Source organism: Molothrus ater, chromosome 2 (genome assembly GCF_012460135.2).
Source record: "Molothrus ater isolate BHLD 08-10-18 breed brown headed cowbird chromosome 2, BPBGC_Mater_1.1, whole genome shotgun sequence".
Taxonomy (NCBI): domain Eukaryota; kingdom Metazoa; phylum Chordata; class Aves; order Passeriformes; family Icteridae; genus Molothrus; species Molothrus ater.
In genome coordinates, this window is record NC_050479.2 from 75,760,496 (window position 1) to 75,780,134 (window position 19,639).

Genomic DNA, 19,639 nt, shown 5'->3' on the forward strand with positions numbered 1-19,639 from the left:
TCCCAGGTGTTTCTTATGTCACAGACCAAAAGCCCTATTAGATCCCTCTTTCATTTAACAACTGGATGGAAATCTCTTTTTTTTTTTTCAGTAACTTCTGGATAATAACCATGATGGTAATCTAACTTTGTAACTCCACATGAAGGTCATCAAAATCCTATTATTTACTAGATATGAAAAGAAATACAATTACAAGCAAAACATCATTAAAAGAGACTGAAACATTTATCCTGATTCTTATCTTCAAGTAAAGCATTAAATTTCAGTTACAAAAGGTAAGTTTTTAATTTTTATTTTATTAAATAACAGAGGCATATGAATAACAGTTTTAAAAGGATAATGAAAAAAAAAGATCAAGGAAAAAATGCTGACTTTGAATTTTTATTAAATATTTCTGAGCAAATCAGAAGAGATTTCAACAACTTTAAGAAAGAAATGCAGCATATTACAATCTAGAGAAATAATCTGAATTAGCAGTTTGCTGAATAGTGCCATGTCAATTTTTACAATATCCCACAAAGATACATTGAACTTCTATCAAGTACAATTATTTAAATACATCTTAAAAAAATAAACAGGAATTAATAAACCATTGCTTTAAAAATATAAAAACAATGAATCTAAATTTCTCTTTAAGTAAGTAAGAAATTAGATGTTTAAAAGTCTCTTAACTTCACAAGTTGATGCAGTTTCAGATTACTGATTTTTCAAAAATAAAGCAGCTCCACATTGAATCCACTGGTCTTGGTTTCCTCCACAAGGTACATCAATGTTTGTCACCACACGGTCTCTCTCCACACTAGAGTAGACTGGTAAAGATATGCATTCCTCTGGAGAATATGGACCATATGCATCCTGTCAACAAACAAGCTCTTAGTTATCACATAAAAAGACAACAAAGCATGAGAAAGCAATATTCTCCACTGGCATGGTATCTAAAGTTAAGGTACAGTTTGGACACTGCAGCCTTGGACAAGGAAGTCTTCATTCAGGGCACTAAGGTGAAGAATTGAATGAAGCAGAGACTTCAGAAAATTGCTCTCTCCATAACTCAAACACCAGGAAGGAAATAACAGGGGTGATCCTATGAACTACATATGAAAATCTTCCTTCAGCTAAAACCCTCCCAAAAATCACACGTCAAAAGTGTCTGCAAAGGAGGCTAAGGGAAATACAGATCAGTTTCCTGCAGGGAGAAGGCTGCTCAGGAGCCCCTGTGCTGTAGGGTGGGGAGCACTTCTCCTGGCAGGCTGGAGTGCTGTGCTGCCTGTGCCCTGGCAGACCCTACTGCCCCCTCCATCCCTGCAGCAAGCCCTGCCCTCCTCCTGTGGCACAGCCCCTGGTGCCATCTGAGATACCTGCAAGCATCATACTGCAGGAACTACAATCCAAAAATCCTTACCCCACCCATTCCAGGCTACTTTATTGAATTGCTCCTCTCTGTTGCCTACCACAAACTGCCTTGGATGGTTTCCTCCTAGGGCTTTGCATGGCACTGTCCATATGTGTGACCACAGAACTGAGCTCAAAGACTCCATCAAGACTTCCTACAACACTTAATTTCCACCCATGATGTATTTAGTTACTACAAATAGTTCAGGGTTTGATTCAACTGATATATATTAAGCATGTTTTCCGTCAAACTCAAAATGTCCCATCCTGTCAACAGGAAAATGTCAGATTTTCAAGAACCAAATAACAAAGAAGCACACTTGTCAGAAAAGAATTTTAAATAAAAATGAGTGTCATTTTAACTCAAATCACATCAAATGTGAGTTAGTGATGCTCCAATATTAGAAAATAACTAAAAAAAAGGAAAAAGGAAACATGCAAACAATAACTGCTTCAAGTACTCTGCCTTGCATGTGAAGTATAAAATCATTACTGAAGAATTTTGCTGTTCCTTTTGAAAATCAACTTCCCCTGTCTTTTGGACAACAGTGTTTCAATCCTTGCAGAAGATTTATGTGTGGTAATATTTGTACAGAATAATTTATAACCAGGAACTCAGCTGTTCTCAGAAGGACTGTACTTAGTCCAGACTGAGAGTAAAATGTTAATCAGAGAATTCAAATTTTGCCAAAGCTGGGAGCCTGAAGCTGGCCAGTTTGCTTTCAAAGACCTGTTTTTACACTTTTAGGAACAAAATATCTGTTCTTGTGCCTTTCTCAATCCCATTGATGTTTTAAGGAATCACATTATTGGAGGGTTAAAGCCATTCTGTGGAAGTCTTTTTGAGTCACAAATCCTTATGTCCTTAGCTTAAGTACAGTCCAAAAGTTCTCTTTGTTTGACTGCCTCACACACAGTTCCATCCCTTTTAGTGACACCCTTCACAGCATGGGATCTATCAGTGGATTAAAAATGGAAAGGACCTTCACAGTTTAATGTGAGAATAAGAGAATAAGCTTTTGAGAGTAAGCATGAATATGAGAATAACCATAGTGTTAATAGCTAAAAATGTTCTGTTTAGAGCACTGCAGGATTTTGAGGGGATTCTCTCAGAGAAATTCTCTAGGTTGAAGTTAAGTTTGGTTGAAAATTGCTTCAAAGCATTACATTATACATATACTTTCGCTCACTAGATTTCAAAAGACGCATTTATGGAGAAAAGAAAACAAGTTCAAAACCTAAGAATTCTAAGATAATATGTTCAATTTTATGCACTCTTCTCCTAAGGAGAGATAATTAAATTAAGGGAAATGAATGATACCCAATTCTGCTTTGGTTTCTGAGCACAGCATTTGATTATAGTCAATTTTTACAGTGATTGTAAAACAACTCAAGGGTAGACCAATTCAGAAAAACTCTCCTTAGAGACACTTTGCATTAAAAAAGTGGGCAGTTGACAAGTTATGGCCTGTGTTTTATAAGAACTAGGTTTTTTTTTCCCAACACAAAGATGCCAGTTGCTATTCATTTCAAACATAAGTACATTTGACAAAGTTTAATTCATTGAAGTATCTAATTTTTTAATTTTACAGATAAAGCTCTCTGCTGATTTCACATATAACTTTTGGACCCTACCTTTGGAGTTTAAAAAATAGTCTTATTCAGAAAAGTGCTAAAAAATCTGTTTTATTTCAAACACAGGATGAATGTCTTTCAGAACAATGGGAGGACTACTTAGAATTCTCATTTAAAATATGTTTCCATTTGGTGATACCATGGAAAACCACACATATTACCATCCTCCACCATCCACCACTGAGCCAATATATTAGAATGTCTGGCAATTCTGTATTTATCCTATGCACTACCTCTCAAGTAAATTAGGAATCTGTTTATTTAGGTGAAAAACCAAAACCTGTAAATACCAAAAAACTGAGAAATCCTTCACTGGTCAACTTTGTAAGAGCTTTTGTGATGTTTTCATTTTTTGTCCTTTTTTTAAAATTTTCAGTATTTTCTTTCTTAATCAAGCTGGGAGCAATGGTGCAGATGGTGGCTAGCATTTACTTCTGTGTTCATGGTCTAAATCTGTTGACCTTTATACTTCTAATGCTGTACTATAATACAATGCTATATTTCCCCTGCTGGAAATAACAATGAGAGAAAAACTAAGTTGGGATACAGCAGTGTGTTAGCAATGGAGCTCCTTGCGCATTATCTGTCACAATACACAAAGGTCATCACGGTCGTCTAGGCTGTCTCTAGAGTCACACCTGGACAGATTTATCCCAGATATCTTCTGATGGGATGGGCTTCCTAAATGTAAGTGAGATGAATTCCATAATAAGCAATTTTTTGTTAAAAGACACACCCTTGAATATATTCTATGTGACTTTTTGAGTTATTTATCAGCAATTGCTATGCCAATGGGAAGGCAGAAGCAGTAACAGTTTTTCCTGTTTGGATTACTTTCTTTCATCTTAAAATCTGCAAGCATTGGCATTTTTTTAAATTAGTTTAAGTAGGAGAAAGGCTTTCTTTGCTTACAGCCCACATCATATTCTCTCTTTTTTTATTGCCACTGCATTTTACTTTAATATTTAAAATGCAAAGAAAATATATTCTAGGAATGAACTCCCAAACACATGTATATATTTACTAATAAAGGTTTGAAAACATACTAATGTTCTTAAAAGACAAAGAAACTAAGGTATGACTGAAATAAAGCCCTTTAGTTCATCTAAGTAATATAACCTAAAGAATATAAACAAAATTACAATAAATTTCAGTTTTAAATAATGTAACTGCTTTTCCTAGTAAAGACTGTGATTTTTATTTTGAAATGAAAGGAAAACAGGTCAACAACATCATACTGAAAAGCTACTACACAGAAAAAATAAAATTATGGGTCTTGAAAGTTTAGGGCTTTTAATAATTTAGTACCTGTGGAATCCAGGCCATGTAACAAGGGAGAACAGATGATACACTGGGAGAATCATGCAGATTTTCTGAAAGTCGATTTCCATCGAAACGACAACCTTCCAGTTGTAAGCCACTGATCTGCCATGGAAATATAAAATATTCAAACATAAATAACAGAATTAAAATGTCAATAATGATTACACTGTGCTTTAATAAATAATGAACGTTTTTACTGTGACCAAATTTTTAAATGACAGGAAATTAATTACTGTTTTGTTCTTTGTGAGAATAGGAAACATGATTTAAAAGCAAGATCTGAAGTTCACACTTCACTGTGAACTTCCTCTGATTTGGATTCACATTCTTTGAAATGCCGGAGAAAAATACCTGTAAATGTCATTAATTATGAAACTGCAGTTGCCTGGCATTTGATTAATGGAATTATGATAGCAACAGCCAAGTTCACAACCATTACAATGTCGAGAAGGAGAGAAGAACAATCACTGCAATAAGCATGACTTCCTGCTTGGAAGTCTGAGCCCAGCTTTCAAAGAATGGATTGTGCAACTACACAGCTTCAGCAGAGGCAAACAAAATATATTGAAATAATATGAGAGAAAATTTTATTTAACAAACTCAGAACTTCTTAGACAAGCATTTTTTTGTTTGGCAAGAAATTAAATAAGAATCACAGATGCTTCTTAAGTAACTATGTAATGCTTTATTTGCAACATCTTTCAGGTGTCTTCTTTTAATTAAGTAATTTCAGCCTCTGAATTAAAGGTTCTATTTTTTCTTCTCTGGAATCTTCCATAAGTTGGTGACATCTATTCTAGATTCCTTAAAATAATTCCAATATTTGCTGATAGCTTTATTTTCCTCAGTACAAATACTACTAGTTTGCTACTACTGCTACTACTACTACTACTACTAATAATTTTGGCCTGCTGAAGTGACAACTTCCATTTTAACAGTAATAAAACTTAATTCAATAATAACTTTCATGCAGCTTTGCAAAAGGCTAACTATCCAGCTGCAGCAGATATGTAACAGAAGCTACAATCTGAAAATCATCTGCCTGTTACACTATCGTACTAAAGCCTGAATTAAATCTATCATACTGAGGTTGGCTTTCACCAAATGCATGGCTCATAAAGCAGTGCTGGAATTAGGAAATACAATGTTGCTGGAAATTGGAGGAGTGATAACATAAGGAAAATGGAGAAAAATGTCATTTTTTAATATATTTTCCCTTGCGAGAAATTTTGAAACATCTATCAGATTGCCTAAAGGAGTTAAAGTATGATGCTACAATGAAGATTAGTATCATAGATTAAATGGATAAAATTTCCTTAGGTAATTTTAGTATTCTAAAATTATGTATTTTACACCAAAAGATGGAATTAAACAGTAGTAACACAATGTGAGTTACAGTCATGATTGAAAAGCAATGCTTTCCTCCCCAGTGTTAGGGGTTTTTAATTAATAATATATTAAGTGTAAACTAGCTAAGATTACATTTTGCATATTTAATTTCTAATTATTCTTTTGATTGTAGACAGGCATAACACTCTTCAAGAATTTGCTTCTTTCAACTCGTATTTCTCTTTTATCTTCCCAGCTGAGCTGGAGACTCTTCCTTACAATGTGCAAGATGCAGATGTACAAATTCTAATATGAAAAAAAAAATATTATAAAACATGGCATTTAAAAAAGACACAGAGCAAAGCTGTGTTTCTCCTTGGACAGACGGTGACCAGAGAAGTGACAATGCTCTTTAGAGCAGTCTGTGCTTCACACAGACTAGGACTAACAGCAAAACCACCAAAGCTGTGGATAACCTGAACAAAAACAATCCCAGATGGAAAGTTCAGAGTAGACTTTTTGTCTAACTTTCACACAAATTTTAGAAAGTTTCATCTCCTATGTTATTCTTTCTGTCCTTCTTGCTTTCTGCAGGGAATATTTTTAGGGACTATAGTTTAACAAATAACCATGGCAAAGTTATTAGACAAAGATTGGTCTGATGAAGATGTTTTAAAGTTCGCTGCTAGGGTGTTCAAAGGTCTGGCCATCCTGAACATCTCTGAAAGAAATTTCTATAGAAGTGGGTTACCTATTCATAAAACTTTTTACTGCACTTTTCTTCTTTTGATATTTGCAGTCCCTTTGACATTACAGTTGTGGAAAATACCATTTGATCTCCTGGAAAACTTCTCGTGGAAACCAATGGTAGAAACTCCTTTGAAGATTTGGACCAAATTTTTATTTTCATTCAACATTAAAAGACATTAAGAAAAAAACCCCAACAATACTAGAACAATGTACTTTCCATAACATTTGACTGAGTAAACCAATAGTTTTTTGTTTCTATAATAAACATTATAGAGAAATTACAAGTACTATGAAAGACTTGAATTTCACAGCATCTGTAATATAATCATAGTATCTTTGAAACTCACCAGAGAGTAATGGCAGAAGTTGACCATAATTTTTAATTCTTACAAAGAATTTGGCAGTTCACAGATATCAGTACTAGTTTAGATTCAAAAAAGTTGTTTTTACACATTACAGACTATGTTTCTTTAAAATACCTTAGTAGAAAGTATTGCTGATACCATGGTCCAAAGCACATCTGTTTCCAAATTTCAAATTCTCTGCAACAGATCTTCCCTTACTAATTAATGCCATAATTTTCCATGACACGATCCAAACTGCAGCAGACTTGGGGAAGTCATATTTTCACTTCATTACCTCTACAGGTCTCCATCATTAATTTATTGATATTTTAGGATGGAGGTATACTGTAAAAAATGACCTCTCAGTATGCCTTATAATAATATATCTGTCAGTTGCTAAGAGTATAGTTTTGATATTAATACTCATATTGTGGATTTGAGACTCTCTGTAATTTTTTATTTTTTACTATGTATATTAAGTCCTACCCAAAGTCATATTACTTACTTCCCAGTAAGTTTCTTACCATGTTTCTTCCTTTCTTTCACTCTTTTCTAAAATACAGAAAATGGAATGCCAAAGGAATGACTACCTTCTGTCGTGCAACAGTGCAATCAGTGCACAAAGCAAACAGAAGAGATGTATTTGCATTATCAATATGTAATTTTAGTGCAATAGCCATACATTTTAAGTACCTTTTGTTAAAGCAACGTGGAGTGACATTAAAGAAGATGTAATTTCATACAGAATGATTGTAAGTGATACTGAGGAAGGTGTAATTTTATACAGATAGATTCTAAATCAAATATTCATCACATCCTACTAGAGGAGATCCACTCCACATCATACACTTAAACCATCACCTGAATTAACACTGATAATTTAGCATCTCATTTGATAATTCATATAAGACTAAGGTGTGTTCTTGCCCTGATTTTTTCTCTGCCTACTTTGCAGTTTCACTGACAGTTCTAGAACTGCACGTTTCTAACTTACAGATGATCATAGGGTAAATTATTTGTATTTTTAGGCATAGTAAGATTAACCATCTACAATTGCTGAAGCTTGATGCCATTTTTTAAAATCACAGCAAGACCAAGAAAGCATTTTCATCATACAGATTATAAGGAGATCTCCTTCTTTTTCCTTATCATAGAATAAATTCTAAGTCATCAAAACCTTTTAAAATAAAAAGTAAGAAAAAATCTTGAAGAACATGTCTTCAAAGCCTGACAGTTTTCCTAAGAAAGTTATATGAAGTATGTGTGACTATCAGGTTTAAATTCACCTGTATTCCTATTTGTACTTCCTTCAACAGAGACATTCTATTAGGTTTTTAAATATTTGTTGATTCAGAGACTTGAGCACAACTCTCCCAGACCCTGAAAGAGAGTCCCTCAACTCTGTGAGTACAAAATCAAGTCTCTCGGTGGAGTTAGTTACATAAAGTGAAATAATACCACTTGCATCAATTGAGACTGATAAACCTCAGAATAGCCTATACCATGGTCTGGTTCCTGCAGGGGAGTCTGGTAAGCTACAATTTCTTATTTAGGTGGGATAAAACAAGTCCCAGCTACCTCACCACAGTATGTGTTTAAGGACTTATTATTTTTGCTGATGGAATTCTCTTTCTTTGAGTTCCCACTCAGAATAGGTTCCCATTCAACAAGGTTAGCCTGAATTCTTGAAACTGCTGATACAACCTTTACTTTACCAGTATAAATCATAGCGCTCTGGTGAACCAACCCTAATGTACAGTCCAGAGGATCCTTATCAAACAAGATACATTTCAGAGAATTACTTTTCTGAATCAATAACAGTTTTATGCCCTAGTTATAATCCCTGTTGTATATAGCTTTACTAATGGGGAAGTTTCCTCTCAGTTCTCCATGAACATGAGGATGGACTCATGGTAGGGAAATGTAAATATTCAGCATTGCAAAGGGTTCCAAAGCCTTTCCATTCATCAAAGATTAAAAGGAGCAGTGAAAATACTAGTGATTTCTTGCTAATAGAGAATCAATGAGTATTCAGAGGAAAAGATAATATTTAAACCAAGTGAAGATACTTGACAGGATTCTTATATTCTGCTAAAAATAACCAATCACCTCACTGCTTGCTCTATTCTCAGGGCAGAGAATTTCTTCTTAAACAAAATTCTCTTTTGATTTTAAATCCCTCTTAGAACATGACACATTCTTATAAAGCAATAGATCATATACATTAACCTTTTGCCTACACACGATATAGACTGCCAACAGTGTACTTTAACCAGCATTGCCAAAAATTTACCACATAAATTCTCAGACAGTAAAACATTTTAAACTTCAGTCAGAGTTTAATATAAACTGGAGTACTGTAACAAAACTCTTTCCTCTCATTCTTTATTTGCCAAGCAGCTCTTTCAATCTGGCAACTGTAAAACACTTTGTATTTTTAGGCATAGTAAGTGATAGTGATATTTTTTAATATATGAATACACTGAGTTAATGTTATTTAGGAGTTGAGGTACTTGACATTGACTTCTCACATTCTTCAAAAATGTTAACATGGTTTTGAAGAACTTCAAGCTCCTACAGTCTGCAGCTGATAGCTAGCTTACTAGAATGACTGGTCTGAGATGTGAAACTCAGTTTTGACTTACTGTTATGGCATTAGAAGCCTTGGCTGAATCTGTAACCTCAGACCATGTGATTTGCAGGTATATTTGTCATATACCAGGTTTATACCAAGCCCTAAAATTTCCCTGGTTTATTTATCTCCAACTTCTACAGACCTGTCTTCTCATGCTTCTTATGAAATGAAGCAGGCAAGCATGAGACTTACTTAAATATCAAGATTGAAGAATTTGCAAAATTACATTCTCTAGCTCCAACAGGAACTAATTCAACAAAGTTCAAAAGACTGCACTGTATTTAGGGCAGATTCAATGATTACAGTTATCTTTACTGGCTTTACAATATATTAATCTTTTAGGAATATGAAATCTTACATATTCTGTATTAATAATTTTTGACAGTGTCAGAAGCCAGCTCAGAACCTTAATATCTCCCCCACCCTTGTTTCTGTCTGCATTACTAGACTAGAGAAGGTGCCTTTCCATTTGCTCTCTCTCTCCTCATGCAGCAATCTCTGCTGCATGGACCCCACAGCTGCTGTTGAGTTGTTGCACTGGGCACAAGTGTCTCTGTGGGGATGTGGTTTTAAGGGCTGTGCTCCATTCTGAACACAGAATGTGGAGCTGTGCAGCATTATTTTGGGATCAACATATCTGTAGGAAGACACAGCACAGAAAACAGCACAGAAAACCCTACAAAATTAAGTATAAAAGAGGTGCATAGAGACCTGTGCTGACCAAAGTGGCAGTTTTACCTGGAATTAAGAAGTTAGTTAGCTAGAAGTTAGAAGCTAGTTAAGAAGATAAATTAAACCATTTGAGGATTCATCTCTACTTTGCTGTCAAAGCAACCAGTGGTGACTTCATGGGTGCTGGCTGTAGGCTTAACTAACATTTAAAAATTCTTGGGTTTTTATCATATCAAAAACTAGTCATCTTATAGTTTACTTTAGTTTATTTCCTTAGTAGTCTGCTTCCAGTGATTAAAGAAATTCTGACACATGGCCTTAGACTTACAGATTTACATTTGTTTTTTGTCTGGCTACCAGCCACTTGTCTATCTGGAAAAGAGCAAAATTCTAACTCATAAAAATTGCAGCTTCAATTTTCATCTAAGAGGTGGTTGAAGAGAATGGAGCAATAAGCTTAATTTTAAAATGAGAACAGTGACCAGAGAGAAGACAAAAGATAACTGCTTTCTTTCTCTGTTTTCTGTGGAATTTTGCACTGTCATTTTAGTAGCTGTATACCATTGACCAACCTTTTTATCTCTGGTACACCAATTATTTATAGCTCAGTTTTCTAGGAAGTTTATGGGCAGATGACTTAGGCTATACTGACAAAACATCCTCATAAAATACTAGTACAACATCCTACTAAAATACCTTAACTTGGAGTTTGCCTTCCTGTATTCGCCCTTTCCATGAAGCTGTAAATTTGAGACTGTCCACTGAACACCTCATTACTCTGCAATGGAAACACACATACGGTAAATCTTACAGATGTGTAACAACAGGATATCAAACACAAAACCAAACTCAATGTATTTTCAATGTGTACCATATGATACTAAGTCTTACTTTGAGAAAAATACACCTCTAACTGAAAAAAAAATAAAATATAAGTATTTAAACAGGTAACAGCTACTTTACTTCAAGGCAAGAAATAAAAAAAGATGACTGATGACAGCAATTGACATAACTTTTTGGCTCTGTGTCCTCAAAATGAAATAACCATCCTCACACATAAGGAACAATGGCACATTAGCACAAATAGGCACATTATTTTTCCCTCACCTTGCAGTCTCCTGGCGTAAGGCATTGAGAAATGTGTCTGGATGAACAGCTCAGAAAGGTCAAGGGTGTCTGACAACAGTTTCTGTTTCTCTGCTTTTTCTACCCAATTCTAAAAGAGAGAATAAAATCAACAAAAAAAGAAAAAAAAAAAAAGAAAAGAAATCCTGAAATAACTGAAATTATTATTTGATTTTTCTACATTTTGAGTTACTGTGGGTATGTCAATTATTATGATTAATGAAAAGTGTGTAAACATACTGTAACTTCAAAGCTTAATAATAATTTCTATTATTTCACACTGGTAAAAAAGAAATGAATGCCCTCTTAAAATATAAAGAAAATGAGCAGTTTATATGTAACATGACTAACCCATTCTAAATAAACTCATGTTTCATTTTTTGTTCATTGCAGCTTACTTTGCACAGTGAAAAGTTATCGTTGTGTGATGAAAATTATAATTTCAACAATTTTATCATTGTTGAAACCCTATTTCACCTTTACTTACTGGAGTGTTTATGTTTTCCATCAAAATAGCTGCCATTCCTGTGTTTGCTTTAATAAGGTCAGGAAAATAACTGCATTCCTTTTAGGTACACTTTAAGATCATTTTTCCGTATAAATAGCACATTATATTGAAGAAACACTTGATTTTCAGTCTGCAGTAACAGTTTCTATAACTACTTGCCAACAGGTTTTTTAAATATTCCTTACTACTAGGTTGATGCTGCCATTTTTAGTATATTAGTTGGAGACATGAATTCACAGAACTGATTATAAGATAAAAACTAGACTCTATTATACGTGGCAATAAATGAATCTAATAAAGGTGGGGGGAATAACTGTCCTCAATTATCCTTACAGAGCACAAGCCTCAACCTCCTTCCACTCTTCTTACTGGCAGCTGTGAAGCTTGTTAGGAGCATCAAGCTTGGAATTTCTCACCAATGCAATGCCTTGTGTGCCAGCATGGGAAAAGAGACACACATCGCACCTCGCCATCTTTATAAACCATGCCATCTCTATGATCCTAAGGAAGGCAATCTTAGTTTGGTTCTCAAGACATTAACAATCTCAGACAAAGAATTTGCTCTCTTCAGACAAGATATTTAGGAACCTGACTAGTTATACAACAGTTCACACTCAAAATCCTCTTCAGTCACAGTCACAGTCCTTACAATGGCACTGTAGTATGAACCTGACGTCACTGTATAACCCACCCTACAAGTAAGCTCTTCACAGATATGTCTTCAAGGCCAGGTTGGATGGGGCTCTCAGCAACCTGGCCTAGCAGAAGGTGTTCCTGCCCATGGCAGAGGGTTGGAACCAGATGATATTTAAGGTACCTTCCAACCCAAAGCATTCTGTGATTCTGCAAATATTAAGATAGAAACTAATCAGACAATAAGATTCCACATGCTATCAGATGAAATATAATATCAAAACAGAACAGAGAAAGACAAGCCCCACTCCTTTCTAGATACCAGCTCCCAGGAAATTATAAAATTGCTGTAGTCACTGAATAAAAAATCTTGAAAGTTACACTCTCATCACACAATGTACCTGCCAAGCATCTCTATCATGTTTAAAAAGTACTTTATTGTATTGTTTGAACTGCTGACAGATGAGTAATTCCATAGAACCATTTTGGAAGTGACAAAATCATCGAAAATGCAAGTAGATAACACTCAGTAAGTTTTATTTTATTTTGGCAGTGTGTCACACATCTCCATAATGTTTCCACCATGTTAAAGCCTTTAATCAGTTTTGGTTTTTTTTTATCTGCCACATCACTGATTACGAGCCCTCAACCCAAATGATTATGAATCAGTTCAGAGATTTCTGCTTTCCATTTTCATTAGGTAAATGTACACAGTTAATGACCCTTATCTGCATGATTCTTTTAATGACTTTATATAACTTTATGAAACTTATGACTTCAATTTCTTTTATCATATAGCAGTAAATGTATTCTGATTAGGAGAGGTTTTGTAAATTGTTTTGTGTAATAAAAGTAGACATCACTTCAACTTGTAATTAATATAATCATTATATTGCTGTCATCAAATAAACTTTTAATGTAACTACTATAAGAAACACTGTCAGGAACACAGATGTTTATATTGCACCCAGTTAAAAGACCAGTATGGGTAATGTTAATTCTGAACTCATATAACTAGTAGTACTAGGATGTACACAATAACAAAAACTTTCATTAGATCACAAAAGCAAAATTTTAATGTCTTGTACTACTCTGTATAAAGCAGAATATGTAGGCTCAATTACATCCATTTAAATAAATAATTTTGGATGCAATCAAATGTATTTTACAACCCAATTGTAAAAAATATCCTTCTGTTTATTTCAGTCCTATAAGATCACATGACAGCCTATTAGGGAAATGCTACAGTCTCAGGAGACAACACCACTCGATTAACAGATCATTTGTCACTGGTAGTGCCACTGCCATAGGGCTGGAAGAGATCAGGTGTTGATGGGAAGGAAATTTAAGCTAAGCTGTGGAAAGACTGTAGTGATGTTTCTTGAAAGGGAGAAATCCCTCCCCCATCCCAAATATGATAGAAACATGTATTTGTCAAAGTGATGAAAAGTTGTTTGACTTCTTATTCATCTTGGATGGCCATGCAGCATTTCAGTCTGAAGGGCTTTCTTCCATCACCAACTCTTATATAACCAACAATATAGACTGTGGTCTACAGTCCGAATATCCTAACTCTGAAAATAAGTTTATTCCAAAATGTAAGAAAAAAACCATCCTCCACTCTTCTTTGCAACTGTTTATTTCAAAATTTCATTATTTCAATATTTTCTGAATATTTCTCATTTACAATTACACTATAAATTTAACTGTCTGTGATAGAATAATTTAGAAAATTATTATTATTAGACATATAATATCAAAACTTATCATCAATACCCAAAATGCTTGCAAAGCAATTCCTGGGAGGGTATTTAAAAACTTCCATTAATGTGGCGTTCTGTTTGCTATAATAAAAACATTTTCTCTTCATTTTTTTCCCCTTACAAAAACAAATCTATTAGCATGGTCTCAGGTAGTTCAAATAATATTTTTTCATGCATTTTAACATCCAATAAACATCTACTCCACCTTCAGAGAGAAGTCCTCCTTATCATCTATAATCCCAAAGCAAATTGAGAGCCTCATTGAACAGTGGAATGAATAAGGAGGCTGCCAGATTTTCACATTATTATTTATACAGCTTTAGGATCACAGAACTCCTTTAAAATGAAGGAAATACTCTTCCTTCACCAGTTTTAATTCATTCCAAATGTATATTCTTCTACTGCATTTTTCTATTGCTGTGGTCCCCAAAGAGAACTTATGCAGAAAAAGAAAATCATATAAATCACCACAGAAGTGATTTCATTTGTGTGCCTAGATGGAAAATTGCATTCAGTGTTACACGCATATTCATAGCTAGGAGCCATACAGTACAATTCTGGTTTTCTACAAGTTTTAGAAGTTTTCCACATTACTAGGGAAAAATATGCAGAACTTTGGCTAAGTCTGAGAGTAAATGATGGTGAGTAGCACTGCTAGGGGAGTAAGTACTCAGTTAACTGGAGTTTAGACTGAGCCAAGGTCAAACAAGCAGTTATGCTACAATCTCATTTTCCTCACAGTGCAGCAGCTGTTCTACAGGTGTGCTCCAAAGTGCAGGCATTCAGTGATAAACACCAGCAGGAATGACAGTATTACAGCTCAAAGAAATGAAACAGATGGATTTTTGCAGGCACTGAGCCCAGAGGGGGTAATGCCTAGGGTTTTGAGGAACAACAGGTATACAACAATTCACTCCCTTGTGGTAATTCTTTGTATGTGAAATCCTTGGGCCATTATTCTTGAGGGAGCTATCCTTTATGAAATGAATGTGTGAATATTGCAGTATTTCAGATATATGATAAGGTGTTGGCCCATACTTACAAATGATAAGTAACAGAGTAATTTAATTTGGAGTTTATGTTTGGTTTGATTTTTTTTCCTTTTTCTTTTCTCTTTTCCCTTTTGCCCTTTCCTTTCCTTTCCTTTCCTTTCCTTTCCTTTCCTTTCCTTTCCTTTCCTTTCCTTTCCTTTCCTTTCCTTTCCTTTCCTTTCCTTTCCTTTCCTTTCCTTTCCTTTCCTTTCCTTTCCTTTCCTTTCCTTTCCTTTCCTTTCCTTTCCTTAGACCAAAACCACTGGCTACTGCTTTAAACCAAATACTATTAAAGCTTTATTTCAGTTTTCCCCACCTCAGAGCCCCCCTGTTTGTTGAGGAAGTCCGAGCAATAACAGCACAGTGTTACAGCATGAATGTTCTAGGTCCCTTAGCATCAGCATGCTGGCTAACCACGTGCTAGAGGCAGATACACAGTAAGGTACAGCTGACAGAAAAATAAGCAGATGTGATCTCATTCTGGTTACTATATTAGTTCATCTTTTATCAAAACAGGAACTTAACTTCCCCTGAATTTCTGTTTCCAACATTTAATATGGATACCAGAAGGATGCATAGGAACTGCAACAACATTCCTACAAGTTCATGATTGACATATGCCAAAAATACCTACTTCCAGATATTTCCTGTATAACCACTAAACACAGAATCAATTAGGCAAGACTCCTATGTTTCATGCCTTCTAGTCTCTTCTTTCCCAAGTACATCAGTCACCAAGCACTAGATTATATTTGCAATTACACAGCAAGTGTATAACTGGGTAAGGAAGCCTAAGAACTGGAACTATTCCTTGGTGGAATCAACTCCCCATCTCCAAAAATAAGTTGCAGAGGACAGAAAACAGTGGCATACAATATTCATTTGTAGATAATAGACTGTCTACAATAACACCTGGACAAAGTCAGGACTACATCAGATATAAATCCTTTTCAGAGCTCTGGAGCAGGGATGCTGAAATCTATACTGTGATGGTGCTGATGTGACTGAACAGGGATACAGAATACTCAATATAATAGCCACTCATAATGATGGGATGCACTGTAGTAATTTGTTTTACAGTACCAGCTCAAAGGCTATATTACAATGAAGAGAGCCAACAGAGAACTGCTTATACTTTGCCATGGCTCGTTTTCCCTGGTAACACTCCACGAAATACAGATTTTCCATTAGCATCTCCCTCACACTCCTTGTTCCTCTACTGAAACAATGACCCCTTGAATAGCAGTCACCAGTCTCTCTCCATTTTTTTAATTCTTGTTTACCAGTCATTTATTTTTTGTTAACATCCTCTCTTAAGGCTGTCAAAATGCGGAGAAAATCTCTCACCCATGCCTGTGTCACAGAACTCTACTATATTAGTAACTATTGAGGCTTAACCTAACTCTCAGATAAGTAAAAATGTTAATCAAACAGACTAAAGCAATCTAACCAAAAATTGCTTAACTCTGTGGGGCCCATATCCCAAAATGCCTAGAAGGTACCACAATTAAAAGGCAAAGACGCAAATCTGGGTTTTTTACATGAGAAAAAGAGATTACTGAATGGAAACAGTGGCTGGTGCAACTCCATTTAAACAAAGGAAGTAAATGATGTCATGGATAGTCTGTGATGTGGCATCCTGGCACATCATGCTGGCTCACACTGCTTACACTCCATTAAACAGAACACTCCAACACTGCTCAGATTAGCAAATAGTTTGTTCAAAAAAGAACAACTTTGTGTAGATGCAGAATATAATTAAGTTGTTTGGTTTTTTTTAATTGATGCAGTAAGCTAGTATGGATTGTTGTTTGCTCCTACATTGTAAAGCTAAGGCAGTTAGCATAAATGTACCTCAAGTGCAGCATATAAGCTCTCTGAAGCTCATAAAACCTTTTGTTAAACCCAAAAGCAAATTTCGCTTGTTATGGCCAATTCCAAATGAACAGCTCATCATAAAGGCTGTAGGTCTCTTTCAGATGTCCTGTCACATGAGAAAGCTAAGAGAATGCTGAAGAGCATTAGCATGGCATAAAACTTCATTCACACCTGTTCTCAGGAAGCCAGAAAAACATACATTAGGGAGCAATTTAAGGAAAAAATATTGCACCATTTGTTACACACCACACTTTTTTTTGTTATATTTTAAAATTAAATTTTGTTTTCTTTTTATTTAGCTATAACGGATTTAGTTTTTAAATTACTTCCATTATAGAAATAATTTATTCATAAACTTAAACATTTTGGCATCCAATCCAATTGCAATTCAGAGTAGCTCCAAATTCAAAACCAATTTAGCTTGCTCAGGGCACAGTCTACTGTAGTTCTGTGTATCTCCAAAGATACCTCCACAAATCATATATTTCCACAAACATCTCTGGACAATATGGGTAATGTTTCTTAATTTAGAAGTTGAAAACTAGACAAGTGTTTCAGATGTGGCCTCAAAAGTGTAGAAGAATTAATAACTGCCTTTAACCCTTAGTAAGGTCATTAGGAATTTTGCATTTCTATGGTATCTTTGAATTCACACATTGATTTCAGTTTTATTATTCTAGTAATATCTTAATGTGTTCCTTATTTGATGGATTCTTCTGTTGATATATCTAAATCAGTGCTCTTTCTCAGTGTGACAAAATACATGAATACATGACAGAGTAAATCTTTTTCATAGCTTTGCAATCTGCATATCTGAAGAATGAACAGTATTTGGTTTAGTTCTAAATTATTTACTGCCTTTTGCCTGATATATAAGTAATTTCAATTGCTTAATTTATTGCATGGGATAATGAAATATTAGAAATAACACTGAAAATGTTAATTATAGAAAACGTATAAGAAAACACACTGTGTGTATAAGGAAAAGCACACACAATACTGTGAAATAGTATAAACCTGACAGGAATTTTGAAATTCGAGTTCAGATGTAGAGAACAGATTTCTCACTGGATCATAACTCTCTTAGTTCAGAGTGACTGTGTGGATTTACCACTACAAATATATCAATATGCTTTTGCATACTCTCCTTCATATGGGGGCACACATTCTAATTTATAGGACTCAGTTGAACACACTGGGAAACATTATAGAGCAGGAGGGCATTTATCCTTCTTGCCTTTAAGCATCACTTACACACCTTAAATAGGGATCTAAGCTTCCCATCACTCTTAACAACTCTTCTACTTTGATTCAAGGTTTGGTTTCTTTTTTCTTCAATTATATACCTTGCTGAACATTTAGAGACAAAGACTACACCAAAAAGAACTCTACTAAGCAAAAACCAAACAACAAAATGAACAAAACCCCAAATCTGAATGCCTTTCTGTTGACTTCAGTTTTAAAATTCAGTCATGTCTGTTTACAGAATTGCTGAGTGCACTTTCATCCTGCTCTGATTGCTTTATTTGACTGTGAATTCCCAAGAGTAAAACTACTGCACACTCAACAGATAAAGAAGGGTTTAGTCAAGAATTATTCTTATGACTCTTTTCCTTCACAAATGAAATTTGAATTGACAGCCTTGAAACTTAAAAGGCTCCAAAATTTTAAATATTTTTTATATATTAACAAATGGATACAATATGAAACTGTTGTAATTTCAAATTCAGTAATATGGCATCTCCTTCAAAGAGAGAAAGATAGGTCAAGATGAGGTTACATTTCTGCCTTCCCCCAAAGAAAAGATTTCTAATTAGGGATGATGCTTGCTTGTGAAATGGAAATCTGCTTCTAATAAAAAATGAGCTTATTTTTTAATACATATCTGCAAATGATATTTGAGAAATAGTTACAGCATGTTACCATTGATTTTGACCTATTCAAATCTCAAAACAGGAGATAAAATATTTTGCAAACTGCTACACCAACCCAGTTCCCAGCAAACCATCTAGAGGTTAAAAAAGAGCCACTATCACACTACCTTTTTGTTACAAAGCTAATTTATTTCTACATATTCCACATAATTTATTTCTATGGATGAACTTCTAACTATGAAATCAGAATTACAAATAAAACAATAACAATGGATTTTGAATAGATTACTTACTTTTAGTAGATACAATATTTCTGTCAGTGTAGTGGTGATCAGAACAGCAAGTTACTGTAACCAAGGACAAGTCCCACCTAACCAACCCAGTGGCCTTTTATATGGAGTGACTATAGCACTGAGCAAGGGAAGGGCTACATATTGGGATTTATGAGCCATCTATCTGGCTCATATCTGTAAAGCCTTTGAAATGGTCCCTCACAACATCCCTCTCTTTCAGCCAGAGAGAGATGGATTTGATAGGTAGACTGATAAGAAATTGGTTGGATGGTCACATCCAGAGGGTGTTGATCGATTACCAGAGTCTCAGTGAACATCAGTGACAAGAGGTGTGCCCCCAGGGGTCCATACTGGAACCAGTACTACTTAATATCTTCATTAATGACATAGATAAAGGGATCAGGTGTACCCTCATCAACTGAAGGACAGGATGCCACCCAGAGGGACCCAGCCA

The 19,639-nt window shown here is 34.9% G+C and overlaps 1 protein-coding gene across 1 annotated transcript in view; it reads right to left on the reverse strand.

The window, feature by feature from the left end:
- Positions 1–276: 276 nt before the first annotated feature.
- The window catches only part of DYNC2H1 (dynein cytoplasmic 2 heavy chain 1), a 143,509-nt gene continuing 124,146 nt past the window's right edge, over positions 277–19,639 (reverse strand). Inside the window, 5 exon segments of the mRNA XM_036382349.2 lie at positions 277–855; positions 4,336–4,452; positions 10,777–10,858; positions 11,188–11,233; positions 11,236–11,296. Coding sequence (XP_036238242.1) covers positions 697–855; positions 4,336–4,452; positions 10,777–10,858; positions 11,188–11,233; positions 11,236–11,296 — 465 coding nt within the window. The 3' untranslated portion in view covers positions 277–696.